A 21,750-nucleotide genomic window follows, 5' to 3' on the forward strand; every position below is an offset into this window, starting at 1 on the left:
CTGCCTTTTTTCTCTCTGCGCTCTCCGGACCTCAACACTTCGAACACCAGCGAGTGCCCGGCGCGCCCCCGCAGCCCCCATTCGCGCTCCCGGCAGGAGGCGGGGCAGGCACCGCGCGGCCTCCACTGCCGGTCCCGCCCGGAGAGGGGGGGAGGGGACCTAGTTGCCCGGACAACCGGCGCGGCGGCCGCCCCGTGACGTCAGCCCTGGCTGCCGTGGCCATTTCGCCCCCGACCGATGGGTGAGGCACTTCCCTCGCGCGGTGTGGTGCGTCATCGCCGTGCGCCGCGGCGCGGGGAGGGGTCGGTCCGGAGGCGGCCGCGGGCGGCGCCGGGGCTGATGCGGGCCGCGGAGGAGGAGCCGGGTGATGGCGGGTGAGCCCCGGGGCCGGGCGGGGAGCGGCCGCGGTGCCTCTGCGACGCTGCGAGCTCGGCGGGGCGGGGCGCTGCCGGGACTGTGAGGCCGCTGACCGGGCTCTGGCTCCCTCCGTCCCCGGCGTCCCGGACTAGGGCTGGGGGCCATCGCCCTGCTTGTGGGCAGGGCCGACGCTCGGGGCTCCCGCCGTTCCCGGGGCTTTCGGTGGCAGGGCCGGGACTCACAGCTCCCTCTGTTCCTGGCACAGGTGAGGCGGCGGCCGGCGGCGGGGATCTGGGAGCCGGCGTGTGGCAGCCCCTGCGGGTGCCCCCATGAACGAGCGTCGCGGCCGGGGCTGCCGGGACAGCGTGGGGCACCATGAGAGCGGGCCACGAGCGGAGCCAGGAGTGCCTCCCGCCAAAGAAGCGGGACCTTCCCACCGCCAGCGCTGGCACCGAGGCGGGACGGGCGGGGGATGTCCAGGCCTCGGGCGAGGGCACCGAGTGGGCCCGGACAGCTGGGCCGGTGCCGGCAGCCCTGCGGTTTGGCCCTGGCGAGGCCGCAGAAGCAGTGGCGGGGCTGACGGTGGACCAGTACGGGATGCTTTACAAAGTGGCAGCGCCGCCCGCCACCTTCTCCCCTCCAGGTCTGCACTCCGTGGTGAACGTGAGCCCCCTGCCCCCTGCCTTCAGTGTCAGCTCGCCCATCATACAGCACCCGGGGGTGCCCTACCCTCCCGTTCACTACGCACAGATCACCCCAACGTCCCTGCAGTTCATCGGCTCGCATTACACAGTGCCCTATGCTGTCCCTTCCGGCTTCCTGCCTAATCCGCTCCTGTCTCCTTCCACCAACCTCACCGCCTCTCATGTCCCCCACTTTGTGCCATATGCCTCTCTCTTCACGGAAGAAGCCACTCCTTCCCCCCAGACTACCTCTCCTACCCACACCTTCAGCAAATCCACTTCTGCAGTCTCTCCTTCTGGCCAGATGCAGCACCATGCTGGGACCCAGCCGTTAGATACTGCACCAGGTAGAATTCCTGTTTATTATCAGATGTCCCGCCTCCCACCAGGGTATTCAGCATATGAGACACCCGCAGCAGGTAGAAGCCCAGAGTCTCCTCATCAAGACAGTCAGCTGAATTCAGAGGTAGCTGCTGCCAATGGTGGACAGAGACATCTGGAGCATAATGTTTCGAGGAGGACCAGTGAGGCTGTGGACTCTGCCAGTAGTAAAGCTGAAGACTGTCTGCCAGGGGCTGCAGCAGGATGTGTGGTTGATGGACAGTTCCTTTCAGGTTACCAGATGGTGGGAACAGAGGACTCTGTGCCAGCTCACAGAAGCACCCCAGATGCTGATCTGGAGGTTCAGAGGGTGGTGGGAGCGTTGGCATCTCAGGATTATATTCTGGCAGCCCAGAGGAAAGATGACCCAAGCCCTTTAAACCTCTGCCATAATGTCCCTGATCAGCAGGGGGAGTCAAAAGATGTGCTAAGGAACACAGTGGAAAGGACTGCTGCTGAGAAAAGCCAGTCCAGGAGTGCATGTGTAATGTCCCCTGAAGAGCCGGTTAGACAAAGACACTTAACCAAAGGAATGGTAATAGCCAACGGCAAGCCAGTCCTGGTTTCTGCTGGATCCGAGCCCCTCAGGTCTTCCATTTCAGAAGCCCTGGTGGGGCAGAGCTCGGATGCACAGGCTCGAGGAAGCGTGCTGGAAAAGGATCCTGCCCAGCTGCAGCAGCCCAGCTCCTCACACCTGCCCTCTCATTTCATGAAAGGAGCCATCATCCAGCTGGCTACAGGAGAGCTGAAGCGGGTAGAGGACCTGCAGACTCAAGACTTTGTTCGCAGTGCAGAGGTGAGCGGGGGCCTGAAGATCGACTCCAGCACCGTGGTGGATATTCAGGAAAGCCAGTGGCCTGGGCTAGTTGCACTGCATTTTGTGGTTGGGGAGCAACAAAGTAAAGTGAGCATTGATGTGCCCCCAGAGCATCCCTTCTTTGTGTATGGCCAGGGCTGGTCCTCCTGTAGCCCAGGGCGAACTGCTCAGCTCTTTGCTTTGCCCTGTCACAGGCTGCAGGTGGGCGATGTGTGTATATCAATCAGTTTACAGAGCATGAATGGCAACTCCACTTCTCAGGCTAACTACACTCCCACAGATCAGTTGCTATCTACTAGAGAGACAGCTGAAAGAATGGCTCAGGGGTCCAGAGAACCGTCTGACAGAGCTGCTGAAAGAAAGAGCCACACAGATAGGAACAGCGCAGCCCAGAGCTCTCATGCGGAACTCTCTCAGCCTGAGACCAGCAGTCAGCACAGCTGGACAGCCCCAGCCTTCCAAAGATACAGTGTGCAGGCAGAGGAGCTGCGGCCCTCTCTGCTCCGTCCCTCTTTCATTCCCCAGGAGGTCAAGCTGTCTATTGAAGGGCGTTCTAATGCAGGGAAGTGATCCCTTGGAGGCTGTGAGCTAGGGCATCCCCTGTAGGTGAGCCTCACAGCTGGATGGAGAAATTGCACAGACTGTGGCAGGTTCACCAGCAAGGCTGCTTTCTGCCCTGCAGGACTGGATTTATTCCAGTTGAGTGGCTGACCAGTTCCTCTTGGGGAATCAAGAGGGCTCCAGTGCCTCAGGGAGCAGCAGCAGGCTAAATGGGGTAGAGACCAGGGATGTGCTCATGAGCTTGAGATGAGAGTGTTCTGGAGGCTGGGGCTTTCTCACACCTCCCTAAATAACTGGTTCCCTGCAGAGCAGGGTCCAAGCATTCAGGGTAGGTGGAGAGATGAGGAGGGCGACATGGCTTAAGGTAGCAGATAAAATTACTGAAGATTTTATTCCTCTTTTCTCATGATGGGGAGAAATGTGTCCCCACTGGAGTTTAGGGGGCTCTGCTCCCAGTATCCCTTTTCTTCACACATGCACTTTAAAAGGACCGTTCACCGATGGAGCTCTTGAGGGCAGGACAGAGATGCTTCTGTGGTGGTTCTGTTCTATGTCTCTTCCACTGAATCCAGCTGTTCTTTCTTCTTGCAAGGAATGTACAGATGTGAATGAATCACAGAAATTCAAGGGGAAGGACCAAAAGGATGGGTTTGAGTGTAGGTAAATAGGAAACTTGAGCACTTGGAATAGGACACGAGTTAGGATGGGAGAGGTCAGTTTTCTGCTATAAAATACATTTTATCATTTGTCATCAAATGAAATCTTCCCATCTTAATAACATAAAAAAAATCTCTTGGGCTTACAGCTTTTGCAGAGGCTTAGCCTGTGGATGGATGGGGGTTTGTGTGGGTTTTGGTGTTTTGGTTGGGTTTTTTTTAAAGCTGGAGTAAAACATATTAAACATTCTCTAGAGAGGGATGGAAACATCCTTTGAAGAGACCAAGACTATTTTGTAATTAAATCAGAGGAACACTTTCCAGATGGCTAATTCTTCCCTGCAGGCAGTTTCCTGGATAAGCTCTAGACAAAAGAGGAGTGTTAGTGCATGTGCGGGCAACGTACAAAGTTTCTGCTAAGTACAGTTCTCTGATTCATGTAGGGACTCTAAAAATACCACAGCACCATGGGGCATTTTAGGGTGGTTTTGTGTTAGTTTTTCTGGTACTCCACTTCGGAGTTCCTCTGTAGAACAACACGGCAAAATCAAGAGTAGTCTTTTTCATGGTGAGATTTAATACAAATGTATATTAATACCTCATTATGGTAATAACACTCTTTTCAAATGAAGGCTCCTGTAGTTACACTAATTTGCCCTCTCTGATGGTGTGTTATGACACCAGCTCTAACTACTTATCTACAATAGGAAGTAGTGACTATCATGTTAATGAAAAGAGTCTTCCCTGACTTAACTTGGATTAAGTGTTCCTTGTATTAAGATGCCCATTTCTGTGCTAGGACCAGGCTTTTGAGAGGGTTTCTTTCAATGTGCAGGTCCCTCCTGCGTGGTAGTGCTGCTCCTGATGTTCAGCATTCTGTTTTCTGTCTCCCTTCTCTCCTCACATGTTCCGTGGGGCCTGCCTGGCTGCCAGGGCACTGCTCCTTTCTTTTGCTGAGCAGCTTCTGTGTCAGTCCTTCTCCTTGGCACAGCTGCAGTGCTGGTGTCTCAGGGCTGCTCTGCACACCCCAGGAATGTGTCCTGTAATTGGTTGGCTTCAGCTGACTGTGTGACAAGGGCATGCTCTGCCTGGGTACAGGCAAATTAGAGAGTCGTCAGAATGTCCCTTTCATCCAGGCCACCAGTCGTTTTCCTAGCACATTGCTAGCAATTTCTGTTGCCTTTGAAATGCCTGCACCAGGACAGTTTCTTTTCAGGCCTTAGGTGAGATATGTGCTACTCATGCCTTCAGTGTTTGTGCGTCATGGGGATTTCTTCAGGATGAGGATGCTGCCTGTATCATATGTAGCTTCCCCCAAATGCCACACTGCTTCCGATCTCATCAGCTGCATGTGCAGTGTATGCTGTCGTGGTGATGCTGTCATGTGAAGATACTGCCTTCCTGGACGCAGCAGCTGCGGGAACAGATGCTGTTTTCATGTGTCAGTGAAATGTACTGTCTGGGCCCAGGAGCCCAGCCTCATCCCTGTGTGTGTTTTACAGTTGCTATTCATTGGACTCTCCTACACAAAGACCTCGATTAATGTTGGTTAGTACTTAATGCTCAGGATACCCAGGGTGTCTGTGGCCAAAAGCAGAAGAGCCCGAGCTCTCTTGCCTGTGCTTTGCATGGTGCATGAGAGGAGTTCAGAGCTGTGGCAGGCAGCTAAAAGGATCTTGCACACGCACAGTGTGTGAATGTAACCAGGCTGGTTGCACGCATAGAGGGGATGCCTGAGCAGCTGAGGGGTGCAGGGCCCCTCGCGTGCCTCCCTGAACACAGGAGTCTCTGTCTTTCAGGGGGAGGGTTGGAGAGCCTGCGCTGTCTCATGTAATTACTCCTAGATCAGTTACTCATGTAACTACTGTAACTACTTCTAGATCTCAGCAGCACTGAACAGTGGTCTGAAAGGGCAGGCACTGGTGCATGAGGCAAGATGCTGTGTGGCTAAAATAGCTTTGTACTGTAGGCAGCTGAAGGGCTGTGAAGGTGCTTGCTCCAGTGTTTACCTGGCCATTGGCCTGGACTTTGGATTGCTGCTCATCTGTTGAGCATGGTCTGAGCAATGTGAAACGGGCCAGGGTGAATTTGACCTCGGTGCTTCTACGCAGACTCCCTGTCAGTCCCACTGCTGTGCACTGCTGCCAGCTCTCCTATGGAGGCAGTGGTCTGGGGCACATCTCATGGCAGGGCAGTGACATGAGGGATCTGGGCACCACTCCTTGCCCCAGAGGTGGTAGGCAGGAGGGGCCCCTGGCAGCCATCCGACCCAGGTTAGCAGTGCCCATGATTTCTGGAATCTGTCCTGGCTCGGCTGGCCTGTGCTGCTCAGCCTGTGGTGGTGGTTGTGCTGAGCGTTGAGGCTCTCCTGAGACAGGGGATTGTGAGGCAGGTGCTGCTGCAGGCAGAAATGCTATAAATGAGCCCATGGAGGAGGCTTTTATTTTTTAGGTTTACAGGGAATGGAGGAGGTAAAGCCAGGAAAACATTGTGGAATGAGATGGTTATCTGGGCCTTTCTGCTGGCGGAGATGTGATAGGCTTCTCGGAGAAATATACTGTTTTCCTGCTGCTATTGTGAAGGAGAGAGAGCTGAGGAAGAGGCCTCCTGGCCTTACCCAGCTCACATTCCATGGCAGGAGTCTGTAGGATGCAATAATGGGTGTCTGTATCCATCTGTCCCATCTCTCAAGTCACTCCTGGGGCCCACTGTCCAGCAGAGGCTGGGCCTTGTTCTAGGCTCTGCATCACTGCAGCTCCAGGAACACGAGGCTTGAAACAAGCACTCATCACAAGCAGACTATGCAGAGGAAGCTCTGCCTGGAAAGAAGGAAAGCTGCAGGGGCCCCTCTGCCTCCCCTTTCCAGCAGGAGCACAAGTATAATGCACTTTTCACATTAAGTATCCCTGTCCCCCGGTTCCCACCTCACACTTGAAGTCACTTTGCCCAGTAGAGAACTAACACCCCTTGTTAATCAGAAAATACCGTAACAGAAATGACAGCAGCTTGAGTAGCCCACATACTAGTTCCTGCCCACACCAGCACACGTGCCTTTCCCCAGTGCCACTCACAACTGCTCGTTGTCTTTCAGGCTGTCATAGGGCCTGAAACCTTGCAGAACCTGCCAAGATGGCTCCGAATGCTCACTCTGTACAGTTTTGGTCCAGGGTGTGTTTCATGTATGAATTAAAATGCTGATGGTCAAGGCCCTTCCATGATCTTCACATCTGTCCATGGAGGACAGGACTTGCCCCTAACATCCTTCTAGGCTCCCTCCTGTGGGCCCCTTGCAAGCACACAGTGGGTGCTCTGGTTGTTCCAAGGCACCAGGGAGGGTCTGCCCCAGCAAAGCAGAGCAGGGATGTGGCCCTGGGGAAGGGGCTGGGCTGCCGAGGCAGGGAGGTCTTTGTAGATAAGTGCTGATCCCTCAACTATAATCCCAGTTATGTTATGGCTGTATTAACATGTAACCGACTGCATTGTATCTAAAGCCTTAGAACTAGTCAGGTGCTCCACTCCAACCTTGCTCCTGCCCCTCTCCTCTACCTGATCTTTAACAAAGCATTAATTATAAGGATAATCTCTATTTTGTTGTGCTTTTTTTGTAACTGTTTTAAATAAATCAATTTGTACTGTATATTTGTACTTTTGGTGAGATCCTTTTTCCTGTTTTACCATTTTAAGTCTGTACTTGGCTACACACAGATTGTATTTTTATTGTTAATGCTCTTATGAATATTGCATTTAACTTGTTGACTCTGTAAACACAGTATATATCTATATATATATATCTATATATAAACCAATAGCTTTTCCTTTGGTGTCTGAGACTTCTTGCTCATCTGTAGCATTAGTGATCATGAGGATGTGGCTTCTCTGGTCTTACACAGTGATCTGGAGATTGTGATGAGGGCAGAGTACAGGCTGCCTGACAGATGGATTACAGCCATAATTCTGTGCTGAGATACTTCTGGATTTATGTGTTTTTTCTTGAACCCCTTGGAATAATGATCAGGTGCCGGTGACACTGCAGGGGGGGTCCCAGCTGCAGGCAGCAGTGAAGCTGCGTGTGTGCTGGCCAAGCAATACAGATACAGCACCAGCAAACACTGTGAGAAGCAACCTCTATCCGTTTGAGCATGAAAACAGACAGAGCTCAGAAGTGAAAGATCAGCTCAGAGAACAAAGGATCTGAACAGATCCTTTCCAGATCTGGTGTTTTCCCAGAGCTCACAGATGACAGTTGTATGTGATGAATGACATAAATGGCTTACATTCCCTGCCATCCAGCAGGTTTTTCCAGACTTGGTTACTGAGCTTTCCATGGCTCCTCCCTAGCTCACTGCTTTTCCACATTCCTCACAGTAGTTTCTCTGCTGAGTGTGGGAGCAAAAGCAACTTTTGACCCGTGTGTTTCTTCTTGCCAGTGGTTCCCCACTCACCCCACAGTGTTACCTACAGTGACCACTGAAAGTCACTATTGGTCACTGTGAGAATTAATAACCTGAGTGTGGTCCATGGTCCTATATGGGCTGTGTATCAATACATCTGACTGTACTGAACTGGTTGAACAAGCTCAGCTTACTATGAAATCACAGAAGAGTTGTGGTGGGAATGGACCTCTGGAGGTTCATCCAGCTCAACCCCTGCTCCAGCAGGGCTACCTACATCCAGCTGCCCAGAATAGTGACTCTGGAGCATCTCCAAGCTGGGAGATTCCACAACTTCCCTAGGCAGTGAAAAGTGTTTCCTGATGTTCAGAGGGAACTTCCTGTGCTTCAGTTTGTGCCCATCACCTCTTGTCCTGTCCCTGGGCATCACTGAAGGCAGCCTGGCTCCATTTTCTTCATATGTTCCCCTTGGGTATTCATGCACATTGACAAAATCAAGACTACTCTTCTCTGGGCTAAACAGGCCCAGCTCTCAGCGTTTCCTCATAGGAGACGGTCCAGTTAACCCTCTTAGTGGCCCTTTGCTGGACTCTGGTACATCTGTGCCTCTCTTGCACTGTACAGCCCGGTACTGGACACAGCACTCAGGTGTGGCCTCACCACTGCTGAATAAAGGGGAAAATAAATCCATACAGTACCAGAGTACTGACTTACCCTTACTGTTTACCATTCCATCAACTCTTTCACTTGCAAACCTGAAATGCTGTTTAAGTGAAAATGAACTTGGGAGTAAACCAGCAAATTTGTTTGCTTACCTCAGTCAACCTTTCTGTTAGCATTTATATGGGGTATCTTAGAACAGGAACTTAGTTTCCTCTTAGTTTTTCCATGAATGATACTGCAAAAAGGCACATAATGATAGTGTTAAGAAAAAGGGTGTGCACAGCCATTTCCAGGGAGACAACATCCTCCTTTGCCTTGTCTTTATGGGCACAAACTGCAAGGAATTTACTTGTGGAGGAGTTGTCGACTACCAAAGTCCTCAGCTCTGTAATTCACACTTTGTAGGCTTTCACCTACAGCAGAACTGCAAGAACTGCAGCAGCCCAAACCCATTTAATGGGGCAAGGGTGCAAGAACAGGACAAAGCACAAAAGGTAAAGAAGGGAGCTAAATAAACATGAGCATTAATTTATTTTCCTTCTGTTCACAAGCAGTGACTTGGTCTGCAGAGCAGAGTGTATCCTCAGAATCTGCTTCAACCAGGGATACGTTGGCAGGCACCCCTCAGCTGTTCCCCTCCTGTGCTCAGGAGAAAGCCAGAACTGTCTGTCAGGGCGTTAGTCAGGGACACACAGCAGTCTCCTGAGAGGAGAAGCTACCAATGTGTGCCCATACAGCAGAAGTGGCATGGTCCTTGGCTGTAGCTTAATGCAGCGCACTGTTGCTCTGCTCCTCAAAGGTCATTTTGCCCAGCAGCTGGCTCTCCAGCTCCACACTGCTCACTGGTAGCTGGAAGAAGTTCATTTCAGCTGCCAAAGCAGCCATGGCAGAGGGGTCTTGGCCAAACTGTGCCCGGAGCATCATGTCCATTTTCTCCAGGCGCCGCTTGAGCCTCTTGGCCTCACGCTCCCGGATGAGCCGGGCCTGGCGTTTCTCTGGGGTCTCATTGGCGCGTTTCAGTCTCATGGCTTCCCGGTCCCTCTGCAGCCGCCGTGCCCGCTGCTCATCCGTCTCCTGCATGCGCTGCAGGCGCTTGGCTTCCCGATCCCGCATGCGTCTCACTTCCCGCTCTTCAGGCGTCTCGTTGTCCCGCCGGCTCTTCTTGGCCGTGCGCTCACGCTCCAGCCGCTGCAGCCGCACCTCCAGGGGCTCGTTCTGCCGCCGCAGAGCCCACTTGCGCACACCGGGCGCCTGCGCCTCCAGCAGCCTGCGGTATGCTGCGCAGTTGTTGCACACCAGCAGGATGGCTGCAGGGTACACAGTGGGGTGAAAGGCAACGTCCTTCCCTTCAGCACTGGAGGGGCCCTGGCTCTGTGGAGCTGGCAGTCGGTCAGCGTTGAGCATCTCCGGCAGCTTTGCACTGGAAAGCAGAAAGAGAAGAGTCAGAAACTCGGTGCTAACAGGAGCATCCCCACCTCAGGCTGCCCAGGCAGCTTCCTACAGCCTGCAGCAGAGGCCTCTGCTAAACCATTCCTGCCCACAGACGTGGGAGCATCTAAAATGAAGCAATGTCATATCTAGGGGTCGGAAGCAGGTTATCTGGATTGTCAGAGTGCAAGAGTAGGTATTAGGCAGCAAGTTGCTCCTCCCCATCATCTCTAGATTTCTCTTTTCTATTCTATAGGACTGACCAGTCCTATTCCACTGGTCAGTGGTTAATCTTCCTCCAGGCAGGACAAGAATATTTTGGTTTCTGCCTGTAGTCCTGCTCTGGAAATGATCAACCCACCCGGGCAGTACAGACCCACTCTGATGGAAGTGGCAAAGGAAGCAGTTGGTTGTTCTCCAGTGACTGGAGACCCCAGTGCTTTTTGCACAGTTCTAGTTCTTCACAGAGCAAAGGAACACCCTTTCAGCAGCACAGCCCAGGGAGGTCTTTGCAGGCGATGCAGAGCTGCAGGCAGGAAGGGATCAGGAAGGGATCAAGGGAATCTCACTCATTGGGAGTGTTCAGTAGGTCCAGAGCCATGACTTCTGTGCCATTTAAGGCACCTAATCCCTACTGTGGGTACTCTAGCCCCTTCCCCACTCAGGGTGACCCTGACCTGTTGAACGTGGCGTGGCTGGTGAAGCGTGCCCCACACACAGCACAGTTGGACAGCTGGTCCTCTGAGTGGATCAGGAGATGTCGCCCGAGGGATCCTGGTGAGCTGAGGGCTCTGCCGCATACAGGGCACATGTAGCTCTTGGCGCTCACCACTGCCGCACTGTGCTGTGAAACAACGAGTTACCAACTGCCCAGTCTGAGACAGGCTCAGCAGATACGGCAAACCAGTCAGCTCAGCCTCTTGGAATGGGAACACTTTACCACTAAACCTCTGTCAGACAGCTCCTAGACTAAGCTCGAGACACCGAGGGTGTCACAGATCAAACAGCAAGGAGGAAACCTTTCTACAGCTCCACTCTGATACAAGAGAAACAATTAAGGCCAAAACACTTGGATTGCAAGATCCTTGTTTTCAGAAATGCATCTGAGAAGCTGCCATTGCTGCATAAAGCATGGCTGAACTAACAATAGGAACGACACTGGTGAGGAAGCACTTAGATGGAGGCAGTCACCTTGTGCAGGTAAGTGGCCAGTTCTGCTTCATTCCTCCTTTTACAGACTTCGATGTGCTGTGAAGAGAGCACTGACAATAAAACCTGTGAGATTCCAGCATGGTTTTCCTGCAATACTGGAATAATTTTAGAGGAAGAACAGCTGTTTTCATGGGTAGGAACTGGGATAAAGATACAAAATACAGAACTGACTGATTACGAGGAAGGTTTCTTATCTCACTGAATAATGTAAAAATTGCCTCCATGTTTAATCTGAAGGACTGCCTGGTCCAAGCCTGCAGCTACTTGCAGAGACTGCCTTGGGCTCGAGTTGTGTTTTCAGATCTACAGACTGGTGCCCTGCTGATTCTTTCCCCAGGACACCCCCTGGACAGTCTACTGCTGTAAACCTCAGTCACATCCTAGCTATAAGCTCATTTCTGAGACTGCAAAGACCAGAACAAAGCCACCCTCTGGTTTGGGTTGTTGCTGAATTTGGGGCTTAAGGCCAGAGATATCCCTTACCTGGTACACATGAGTGATGAGCTGCTCTCTGCCTCCACACTCCAGATGGCAGAGGGGGCACTGTGACAGTCCCAGCATAGGATCAGCATTCAAACTCTCAGGCACCTACACGGAAGAAAAGCCACCCTGGTGTAAGGCAGACACACCACCTTCCCTTAGTATCTGGTCAGTACCACCAGGCAGGCCTTGGCCAGACCAAGGGTTGTGTGCCCAGTCCCACTGGGGCTGGTTCATGTTGTTGCATTCTGAAAATTACTTTAGCCTCTGAGCAAAACTCTGGTGTCTGCAGAACAGGCAAAGGCCTCAAGGCCTCCGCGCACACCCAGGCTTTTCCAGCACAGTGGTTCTGGTAGGCAAGACCTGCTCCGTAGCAGAAGGGAGGGGAAGTCAGTCATAGAAAGGCACAAGGACTTAAAGAAGGGGGCATACTCTGCACAATCCTCTTGGCCAGCCAGGAGAACCATGGTTTGTGCAGGCTATCTCCTGCTCCTGGCAGCCCAAGAACTCTTCATACGCTTTCCCCTCCTGTCAGGAGGTGTTTGGAGGAAGTGGGAGGGAGAAAAAGATAAGAAACAATGGGGAGAGAAGGTGTTTAGATGGTACCTGTCTCACCCCTGGGAGGCCCAGGTGAGTGCAGCACCAGTACACACTTGCCTCATTTTCTCCCATCAGTGGGGCACCAGCCACAGGTTGTTCGGCATTCTCTAACTCTTTCTTTACTTTCACCACTGAGCCATCCTCCTCAGAGGTATGTGAAGAAACTTCATCCTGTGTGGTTTCCTCATCATCACTGCTACCTAGAACATGCAGAACAGTAATTCCAAATGTCAGGACCCTGAGAGCACTCATAAGCCTTAACTGTCCTAAGATTACCTGTGGCCTCTACCCACCCCTCAGACCAAGGGCTCTGTTTAAGCTCAGGCTGGTGCACCTTAAGGACTGAGGTGCTCAGATGACATGTCCTGTTACCCTGCCTTGCTTGACTATCACTTGGGCTGCCTCTGTACCTCCTCTTGTTACCATCCTGCTCTGCTGAACTGGGACTGCATCCTGGTGGTGAGGTCACTGCCCACCCTGGGAGACGGAGGTCCTTGGCTCTGGGCTTGCATTCCTGTAGGGAGCAGCCCTACTTTGTCTGTATGCAGACAATCCTGCACAGGAGCCAAGGGCTAACCCAGAGGAGATGGGTAAGATGGCCCTCAGAGGACCCCCACAAGCTGTGCAGCACCTAGCCCCTTGTCACAGGGTTCCCAGTCCACTACCTTGCCATTACTGGAAGGGGCAGAACTCACTGCTGCTGGAGTCAGGGTCTTGCAGTTGACAAATGGCTGGCCTTTGGTCACCAAGAGCTCCAGGAAAGTTGGTTTTCATCATGGCTTGTCGGGCTTGCTCCTCCAGCCCTGCAAAGACTTGCTCCCCTGGCAGCCACAAGGACAGAGAGTCAGACTGATGCCACTGTCTTGCTTCCACCACCAAGGCTTGCCAAAACCAGAATACGTATGGGGCTGCTCACCTGCACTGTGCAGCACCTCTGAAGTCACCTCTCAGAAAGCATTTAAGTACCTCTCTGCTTGCCTACCCTGCAACACCAGCCTCTTGTACCCGCTGAGGTGAGTCCAGCCCCTGTGTGTAGAACAATCTCACTAGCAGAAACGTCCAGCATTGGGCTGCACTCTGCACAGTTTATATACGACTCCAGCCACAAACCCCCTGTGAGATCCCATCTATCTGCTGTACACAGCCAGGTGGCTTTCTCTGTTACCAAGCTATCTCCCAGTAGAACTACAGCACAGCTCTGGGTGGAAGGGAAGGCACTGGGGGATTATGACAACATACCAGATCAGGCACAGTGCTATATGGCTTTGGAAATCATGAAGTCCTATTCCCTGCTATAACATGCAACTTGCTCAAAACCCGTACCTCCCTGCGTTCCTGACACCTCACCTGCCCTCCACAGTGCTATCAAGACCAAGGCTTGTCCTTGTCATGTTCTGTCACCACCCTCTGTGCCAGGATTGAGGGCACGCGGCCCTTCAGGAAGGTGTTTGTGCCCAGAGCTGGTATTGTCCTGCTTACGTGACAGGTAACTTGCTTCACCACCATATCTTGCCCAGGAATGGCTCTAGCTAAAACAAACCTCAGTGGTACTTCAATGCTCAAAACAGGAAACTACGGGAATGAACACAGGGAGCTGAGATGCTGGGTCAGGAGAGCTTACAGTCCGTTGAAAGACACTGATCACTACTACTTCAACTCAATTAAGAGATGGCAAACAAATTGAAAGAAGCAATTATTTGTGCCTCTCTGAAAGAAAACCTCCTACAGTGTTCTCTTCTAAGGAGAACTTCTGGTTCCAAAGAATAACTATAAAAGGCAACAATTAATTTGCATATTTAATCAAATATCTTTGTTTCAATTCTGGTCCTGATTTACCCTTCAGCGGATGAGCTGGGAGTGCTTGGGGCAAGATGCTGTATTCCCAGCAGGCCAGCTTTGGGTTAAATCTATCAACTGATGTCTAAGTTTTCAAGAATCACTCAAAACATAAATGCAAAAATGCTAACGAAGATTCAGTGCATTTTTCACCTAAAAGCAAAACCGAAACATAGCTTTCAGAAGAAAATTGTACCTTTTAGTATAGGGCCGCAACTGACAACAGCATAACCAGGGCACTGCATTCTTAACCCATGAAGACAGCACCAGCCCTGTTACAAGCACAGATACATTCCTACATGCTAACCTGTTTAGCCAGCTTTGCCCTGAGTTCATACTTACACTGCCTTTCTGGTGCTTACCTCCCAGTTTCCGACAGTGCTTTAAAAAGCAGTAATTTAAGGAAGATTTCAAAGACTTTCAGAAGTTTCACGGAGACTGTGGGAGAGGAGTTTTAATACCCAACATGCCCCCAAAGGCATTTGAAGGCATTTATTGTTCTGTTTCAGAAATGTGAGAGAGGTTTTTGTGGAGAAGACTCGAGAACACAATCCACGTGGGCTAATGAGAAGTGCTGAGGAGTACTCAGAGTGTATTTGTCACCAAAAGTAGCAGGTACTGTCATGACTGCTGTGACACCTGTACCCCCGTCAGAAGCCACTCCAACACTGAACAGTTTTCATTGCCTGTAGTGCTGCTTTTAGTTTTGGACCAAAACCACACACTGGTGGGACCGAGATGAAGACTGTATGAACAGCACACATTACAGAATTACAGTGCCTCTCCGAGAAGCAGATATGCACCAACTACCAGGACAAAAGCTAAACAGCAGAGTCTAAAAAAGTATTGCAAGACAAAGGAAAGTATGGTGAATGAGGAAACCTGTCCAGCACAGGATAGACGTAAAACAATGGTGGGAGACATGCAACCTGTGGCAGAGTTACAGAACAGGATTCCCAAACACCACTGTAAGTCCCAGTGGAAGTAGGTAGGTGCTTGTCTTCTTCCCGTTTCCCCTCCCAGATGGCTTACATTTCCACTGAGCAGCAGCCTGGAGTACTACAGCAGCAGGTTCCTGCTCAGATACACAGATTATGCAGACAGCCTGCAGGATTTGAAAAGGTGTGATCTTTACATAATGCAGCTGAGAAGGAAACTCCTCCTGTCAGTAGCACTAGCATCAACCACAACAACTGAGAGCGATGGTGTCTGCTAGTGGCCTTTCTGTACAACATACCCAGAACCAAGTTAGCATTGATTCAGCACAGTGCGGAGAACTGTCAGCTCACAGCCAGAAATGCAAATTGTTAACCAAACCAGTGCTGTTAGCAGATGACATCTTGTGCATTCTCCAGTAGCCTGTATCTAAAAAAGGCGCATGGGACTGGGAAAGACAAGCTTTTAAAAATGCTATCTTTAACTGATACAGAATTTCTTATGTGTTAAATTGTCTCCAAAAGAACTTAGGGAACACTGTCGTGTTCATCTACTGATGGACTAATATTTGGTAGTATGGAGTTACACTTGTTTCTGCACACACATGCTCACACACAGAAACACCCCCACCTCCACCCCACTTTGAGTCCGCTTCTATTCATTTGGAAAGGGAGTAAGACAGGTGACAGTTTTACAGTCACTACTATCAGTAAAGGATGTTATGCTCAATAGTGAACTCACACTCTTCTGCCGAAGTTTCTTTATTAAATACAAAAATGGCTGCAGCCTGACCACAACACCAAAACAAGTGACTGTATTTGTTTTACAAGCAGCTAGAAATGTAGGACAATAAAAGATCATAAAAATGCCTCTGCTTTGCATTCCAGTTCTCTCCATACTCTTGTAAATGAGTGGGAAGCCAGGTGAGCAGCTGTGCAGGTAGGGGGCAACCCTGTGAAACTGTGCAACAGGGATGTTAGGACTGCTAGGATCTGGTGCTGTATCAACTTTGTAGCCAGAAATGATATTTTTCCTGAGCCCTTCCCTTCTTGAACTCTATGAATGCAGGATAACTCTCAGGTATTCTGGAAAACAAACACACAAACAAATAACCCACACACCAAAATCCATAAAACAAAATAAAAAGAAACTGCATCATTCCCCTGTCTTCCTTCCTAAACAGAAAGGTCTCTCAGATGAGCCTCTTTATTCCCTCCTCATACATCAGTTTAAAGTCCCTGTTCATGTAGGTCTTCTGTGTTCCTTTCCTGGACCTGAAATTTGAAAGTGTTTTCACCACTGTGGATCTAGTCCACCTGCCACATCTCTATTTTGGGTTGTCCACACTGCTGTAGTGGTTACTGAAATGAAAAACAACACAATTGAAAAAGTTAACAACAGCAGCCCACAGAGCCCTTTAAGAACAAAGGATTTTGATGCAAGTAACATTTCTGCTCGGGTTCGAATGGTGGGTGCTATTTCTTGCAAGACACTTTCTCTTCAAACTGGGAATATTATAGACAGCAGAATTCAAGGAACACTGAAGAGCCCAGAATGTGTGCGTGTCAGAGGGAGAGGAAAGGAAACAGAAGATTAATAGGATATTTGTACCAGGATAAATATTCAGATTAATTCCCATTTCCTAGCTCTGACAAAACCTGTTCTCAAGAGTTCTAAAATACACATCAATTGCAAGGGGTACAAGCAATAGACAGAACAGCCCATGGGACAGCAGGGACAGAAATAAAAGTGCACACTAACACCTGCAGCAAATTTTTGGCAAGCAGAAGAGCAGCATAATTGATGGAATGAAAGCACAGCACTGCATGAGTTTGAGCACAAGATTAGATGAATGGCTTAGACAGATTCTGTACTTTATACTTCAGACTCTGGGAGAAAATAAAGATCAAAATGAGTCAATTAAGGTATCTTCACAGGAACAATTCAGTTAATTGTAGTTTTCAGTTCAATATGGAATGAGCAATGCACTGCATCTATTCCAGTATTACTATTTGCCAGGTGTGCTTTTCATGCACCATGTGGCAAAATAAAATTAAATTATTAAGAACCAATTGTGTGCTGCAGCCATGCCAAAGCAGTAATGACTTCAATTAATACTGTAGAAGGACTGGCCATCAGGCACCAGGAGACTTTTGTGATAATTTTTATCATTGTTTCTGTATTATTTTGAATTTCCTCACACATTTTTAATTTCCATTTAAAACTGTTTCATAACCACACAACTTCCCAGCTGGTCAATCTGCATGCTAAACAGAATGATCGTATGTTAAGCAAGGACAGCAAACCATGCTGTTGTGAGAACAAGGTTAAATGGGGGCCATGCCAAACCTGGAAAATAACCCTGGAAAGAGATGGCACCAAGCAAGCCGAGAGAGATCTGCAGCTGCCACTTGCCCTTGTGAATCCAAGAAAGAAGCTAACATGGAGTAGTCATGCAAGAAGGAAGTAGGCACCGTCCTCCCACAGATTTGTCCAGTTAGATACTCACAGTGGTACTTATGCAAATCCAAAAGTACTTCCCCAGCCCCATAGCCTGCCAAATCAGACCCCAGCTGCAGACAACTGCACAAAAAGCTGCATACCTGCTGTCCCTTTTACTCCTTTCCTCCCAACCACTTCAGTCCCTGTGAAGAAGTCTCAGTAACGTGTCTGCTATGTCTCAGCCTGACTCCTCATTCTGCTGGCTCACCCAGTTCGTGGAGCTGATGCTCTTTGCGATTTTCCTCGTGAGTGCACTGCATGGCATTTCTGGGCCCTCCAGATACACAGCCGGCTAGGTAGACAGAAAAGTCCCAATGGCGTTCATCATAAGACAGGCAAGATTTCCCATCCCAAGCTGGAGACGTCACCATTGATATGTTTCTTGTATCCTTCGGTCCCTGTATTTTCTTGTGGTCCTACTTACTGCTTCTGATGGCTCCTGTTGAATAGTTGCTTTGTAGCAATATACTGCATGTAAAGGAGATGAACAGGTCCCAGAACTCCCCTCTATGGCATACCAGACGCCAACCTCAACATCATGCCCACTGGTAGCATGTTTGTCAGATAGCTTCCCCCAAGACCAACACTGGAGGTACAACCACTTGTACTGCAGATAAAAAACAGCTGCTGCTCACCATGAAAATAGTGTACAACTGAACTCCATCATACGTATAGCTTTGTATATAATAGTTCAAGCTTCTGAAGAACATCACCCTTACGCAGGAAATTGCATGAGTTTTCTCATGTGAGGTGCAGAAAACTGCCCACCTAAACATTCATGGAAACTCTACTTGCACCAGTAGAGCTTAATACCCTTGGTTTCCACACATGAGAGACCACAACTCTACACCAGGGGAGACAGTGTAAATGCATGCCTTACTTAAGTCTGATCTAAACGCCAGGAGTAATCTCTGGGCACTTTCAGAAGCAAAAGTGTGTGGCAAAAGATATGATACTGGCATCACAGGACAAAGCACGGGACAAATCATATTTCTCAAAGGGAGACAATTTCAAAGCCATTAAAATGCTATCAGGCAAATCAAAGCTACACTCTGCCCATGTGGAACCCAGTACCAGAAGCAGGAATAGGAGCACAAGTCAGTGCAGATGCCAAAAGCTACGCCCCAGACTCTCAGATGGCCACCAAGGAAAGCTTTGTCAGCTCTCCCACGCCTGGCTCTAGCAGCCAATGGGGCTATCAGCAAAGATAAATTTCCCCAGCACACTCACTGAGTGTACAAAGTGTTAGGCTATATCTCAGTGTATTTTCCCCTAGTACAGAGAATAGCAAGCATAGATTCCTGTTTCCATACCCATATGGAAAGGCAACACAAACAGGCAGAGACATGCAAGCCAGCAGCATCAGCAAAGTGAGGCAGTGTTAGGGCTGCAGCATTCAACTCTCTGTCCCATACCCCTTGCAGCTACTAAGCTTAGCAATACCTAGGGTGCTCTCATCAGCCTTGATGCTTTCACAGATCTACAGAAGCAGGAATTTGTTTTCCTCATTCCAGCCCAAATTCTAACCGTGTCTCTAGCAACACAGCTGGATATGAACAAGGGCATACCTTTAGTTCCCCAGCGTTCCTCAGCTGCAACCAGTCAAACAAAAGCCATATATGTGCAGTTTCCCCTTTGAGCCAAACATCCATACGCATCTCCAGCTCCACTAACAGCTCTCTGTAGCCTGCCCACAAGAAGTGCTGACGTACAGCATCTTCAGCTCTTCAACTGCCAGGGGCTTGGCAGTGCTGGAGAAACAGAGATCTGTCCTATCAGCTCAGCTCAAAAATAAGCTGACAGATAGCATTTATCTGTCCAGTAAATTACTTGGCCACTGCCCATTCCCTGCAGGAATGGCTTTACTTACATTTACTTACATTATCTGGTAGGAAGCTGAGGTAGAGTGAGCTCAAGGAATGTGTCTGAGGTCAGTCAGTTGAGTCTGGTGGCAGGGCAAAGATCAGAACCCAGGAATTCCTGGCTTTCTGCTACACTTTGGCCTAGAACTTCCTTTGCTATCCAAGATGGGCCAGGGCCCTCAAGTCGCATTTCTTAGTATACTAATTTGCACTTGTGACAGTATGAATGCAAGGCACAGCTACAGCCCCTGCACATACACAACCTACAATTTACAGCACTACCTATTTGTTCGAGTCTATCCCTGCCATGCCAGGACACAGCCAGCTCTCCTGATGCATAAAGCTCAGTTTCTTACAATCCCTGAGATGAAAAGTGAGCAACCATCATTCCCCCACAAACTGTACCTTGTCATCATTCCCCTCCTCCCCATCTCACTCCACAGCAATATAGCTAGGGCAAGGATCCCACAACGCTGTTTCACATAATACTCACAGTGAACTTTGTTAGGAGTGGTCTGTTTCCGACGGGACATGTTTCCCTGACCTGGGAGCACAGACTGTTCCTTCCCTCAGCAGAGGGCTCACCTGAGAAGAGAAGAGCCTGTCACGCACACCACTGGAACCTTCTGAGCCTCTGGCCAAACACAGCTGGCTCCTCAGGTCATTCCCCACCCTTCTGCCTACAGGACTTGTTCTACATCACCACAGCCATTTTCAGTGCCAGCATACAATACGATTCACAAGCATTTCACAAATCACCGTGTATGGACAGTCCCACTCAGTTCTCAAGCAAAGTTATAAGCAAACCTGTCCCCAGCATACAAAAAGCTAAGACTGCCCACTTCAAGAGCGACTGCACTCTCATCCCAAACACCCTTCTCCCTTCAGTGCACTCCCACAGCCGACAGGGCACGAGCCTTATCAAACCTGCAGACCCTGCCCCACTTCTGGCTTCACATCCAGACAGAGACAGAGCACACAAAGCCTCACCGTTTGCAGAAGGCAGACAAGGGAGCCGGCAGCCCTGCGGTCACAGCTCCAGACACGGCAGCAGCAGCCAACCCGGGGACAAGACCCATCTCAGACAGCCGCCTCTCGGACGGACTGACCTCACCGTTCTGCGGGCAGGTGCAGGAGGCAGGAACAGGGGCTGCTGCACCTTCCCTGAGCAGGCAGGCCTGGGTGCAGGCACTTGGGCACACACCCCAAGTCGTCACCTGGGTGTCGGGACGGGGATGCGCTGCTCCTGTCCCTCACAGGCGGGGACACACCGACCCCCTCAAACCATACAAAGGGGGAAACATGGCCCCGTCCTCAGATGAGCAGAGGAAGGGATAAATCCCAACAGTCCCCTCGGACAGACTGACAAAAGGAGAATCTGAAACCATTTGCCCCCAGCCAGACACAGGACACCCAACAGCCTCCTAAGACACAGGGATTCTGTAAGCCTTCTCAGACAGACAGACACAGGGATCCCACCAGTCCCCCGACAGAAGGAACCAGCTGTCAAAACAGCATACACGAGGAGGCAGGAAGGATACAGCCCGCAGGCGGACACACGGATGCCGCTGCCCTGGCAGAGGCACGGCCGGAGGAACCCTGCCCAGGGTTCCGACATACGATCCGGGGACCACTCTCTCAGCCATGACAGACGGAAGGCCCGTCCCGGCCCCGCAGGCAGAGGGACCGACCCTGGGTGTCACGGTGGGGCCGCCCCGGCCCCGGTCCGTCCCGCCTTACCCGGTCCCGCTGCAGGCGCCGGGAGCCGCAGACAGACAAAGGGCCGCCGGACAGACAGACGGGCAAGATGGCGGCGCCGCCAGAGCGCGCGGCGCGGGCACGCGCTGGCACGGGGAGCTCGGCCCGGTGCGGGCAGCTCCGTGCCGGCGGGCAGGGGCCGTGCCGCACCCCAGGGCCGTGCTTCATTCCCCGAAGCATCTCACCTGTTGTTCATGGATCCGTCCCAGCCCGCAGTCTCCCGCAGCCCGCGAGGGGTCATTCGCACCGGTTGCGGGTCTCGCAAGTCCCGGCCCCGTAGTTGGCCGCTGCCTCTCTTCTCGCCCGGGGCGGGAAGCGGCTGCCCCGCTCCACCCGAGCTGTGGAGTCTCGTGCCCTCCAAAAGCAAGAGCTACGGGTTACGATTCATCCAAAAGCCGCCGAAGTGTGAGCTCAAGCACCTGCCTGGAACCGAACCGCCCCGCGGCGTGCCGCGTCTCTGCAGTGGAGTTCTCCCTCCTCAGCAAACCGCCCCGGGCCAGCTTACTCTCGGGGCTGCGTCGCACCGACACCCGCGGCGGCAGAACTGCAGGCACCAGGACCCGCCTCAGCCTTGGCTCGACCCTCCCTCACGGAGCCACAACCGTCGCCTAGCCCTTAGGGAATCGG

At 51.1% G+C, this 21,750-nt stretch overlaps 2 protein-coding genes across 3 annotated transcripts; one reads left to right on the forward strand and one right to left on the reverse strand.

Moving 5' to 3' along the window:
* Nucleotides 1–518: 518 nt before the first annotated feature.
* Nucleotides 519–7,270, forward strand: ATXN1L (ataxin 1 like). The gene has a single exon (XM_061365022.1). The coding sequence runs from the start codon at nucleotides 733–735 to the stop codon at nucleotides 2,806–2,808; it is 2,076 nt and encodes a 691-aa protein (XP_061221006.1). The 5' UTR covers nucleotides 519–732; the 3' UTR covers nucleotides 2,809–7,270.
* A 1,751-nt stretch (nucleotides 7,271–9,021) lies between these two features.
* Nucleotides 9,022–21,468, reverse strand: ZNF821 (zinc finger protein 821). 2 transcript variants are annotated; one of them, XM_061365024.1, is made up of 7 exons: nucleotides 21,309–21,468; nucleotides 19,859–19,950; nucleotides 12,921–13,050; nucleotides 12,287–12,425; nucleotides 11,633–11,737; nucleotides 10,615–10,781; nucleotides 9,022–9,929 (listed from the first exon to the last, which is right to left on the reverse strand). In XM_061365024.1, the coding sequence occupies exons 2-7, from the start codon at nucleotides 19,896–19,898 to the stop codon at nucleotides 9,275–9,277; spliced, it is 1,236 nt and encodes a 411-aa protein (XP_061221008.1). In that variant the 5' UTR covers nucleotides 19,899–19,950; nucleotides 21,309–21,468; the 3' UTR covers nucleotides 9,022–9,274. The 2 variants fall into 2 exon arrangements, 1 of the variants encoding a protein (XP_061221008.1); XR_009727187.1 differs by lacking the exons at nucleotides 9,022–9,929; nucleotides 10,615–10,781; nucleotides 11,633–11,737; nucleotides 12,287–12,425; nucleotides 12,921–13,050 and adding an exon at nucleotides 16,656–17,942.
* Between the last annotated feature and the right edge of the window lie 282 nt (nucleotides 21,469–21,750).

The sequence above is a fragment of the Neopsephotus bourkii genome, unplaced genomic scaffold (assembly GCF_033783945.1).
Source record: "Neopsephotus bourkii isolate Nb327-2 ecotype Australia unplaced genomic scaffold, CSIRO-AGI_Nbou_v1 NB_1266, whole genome shotgun sequence".
Taxonomy (NCBI): Eukaryota; Metazoa; Chordata; class Aves; order Psittaciformes; family Psittacidae; genus Neopsephotus; species Neopsephotus bourkii.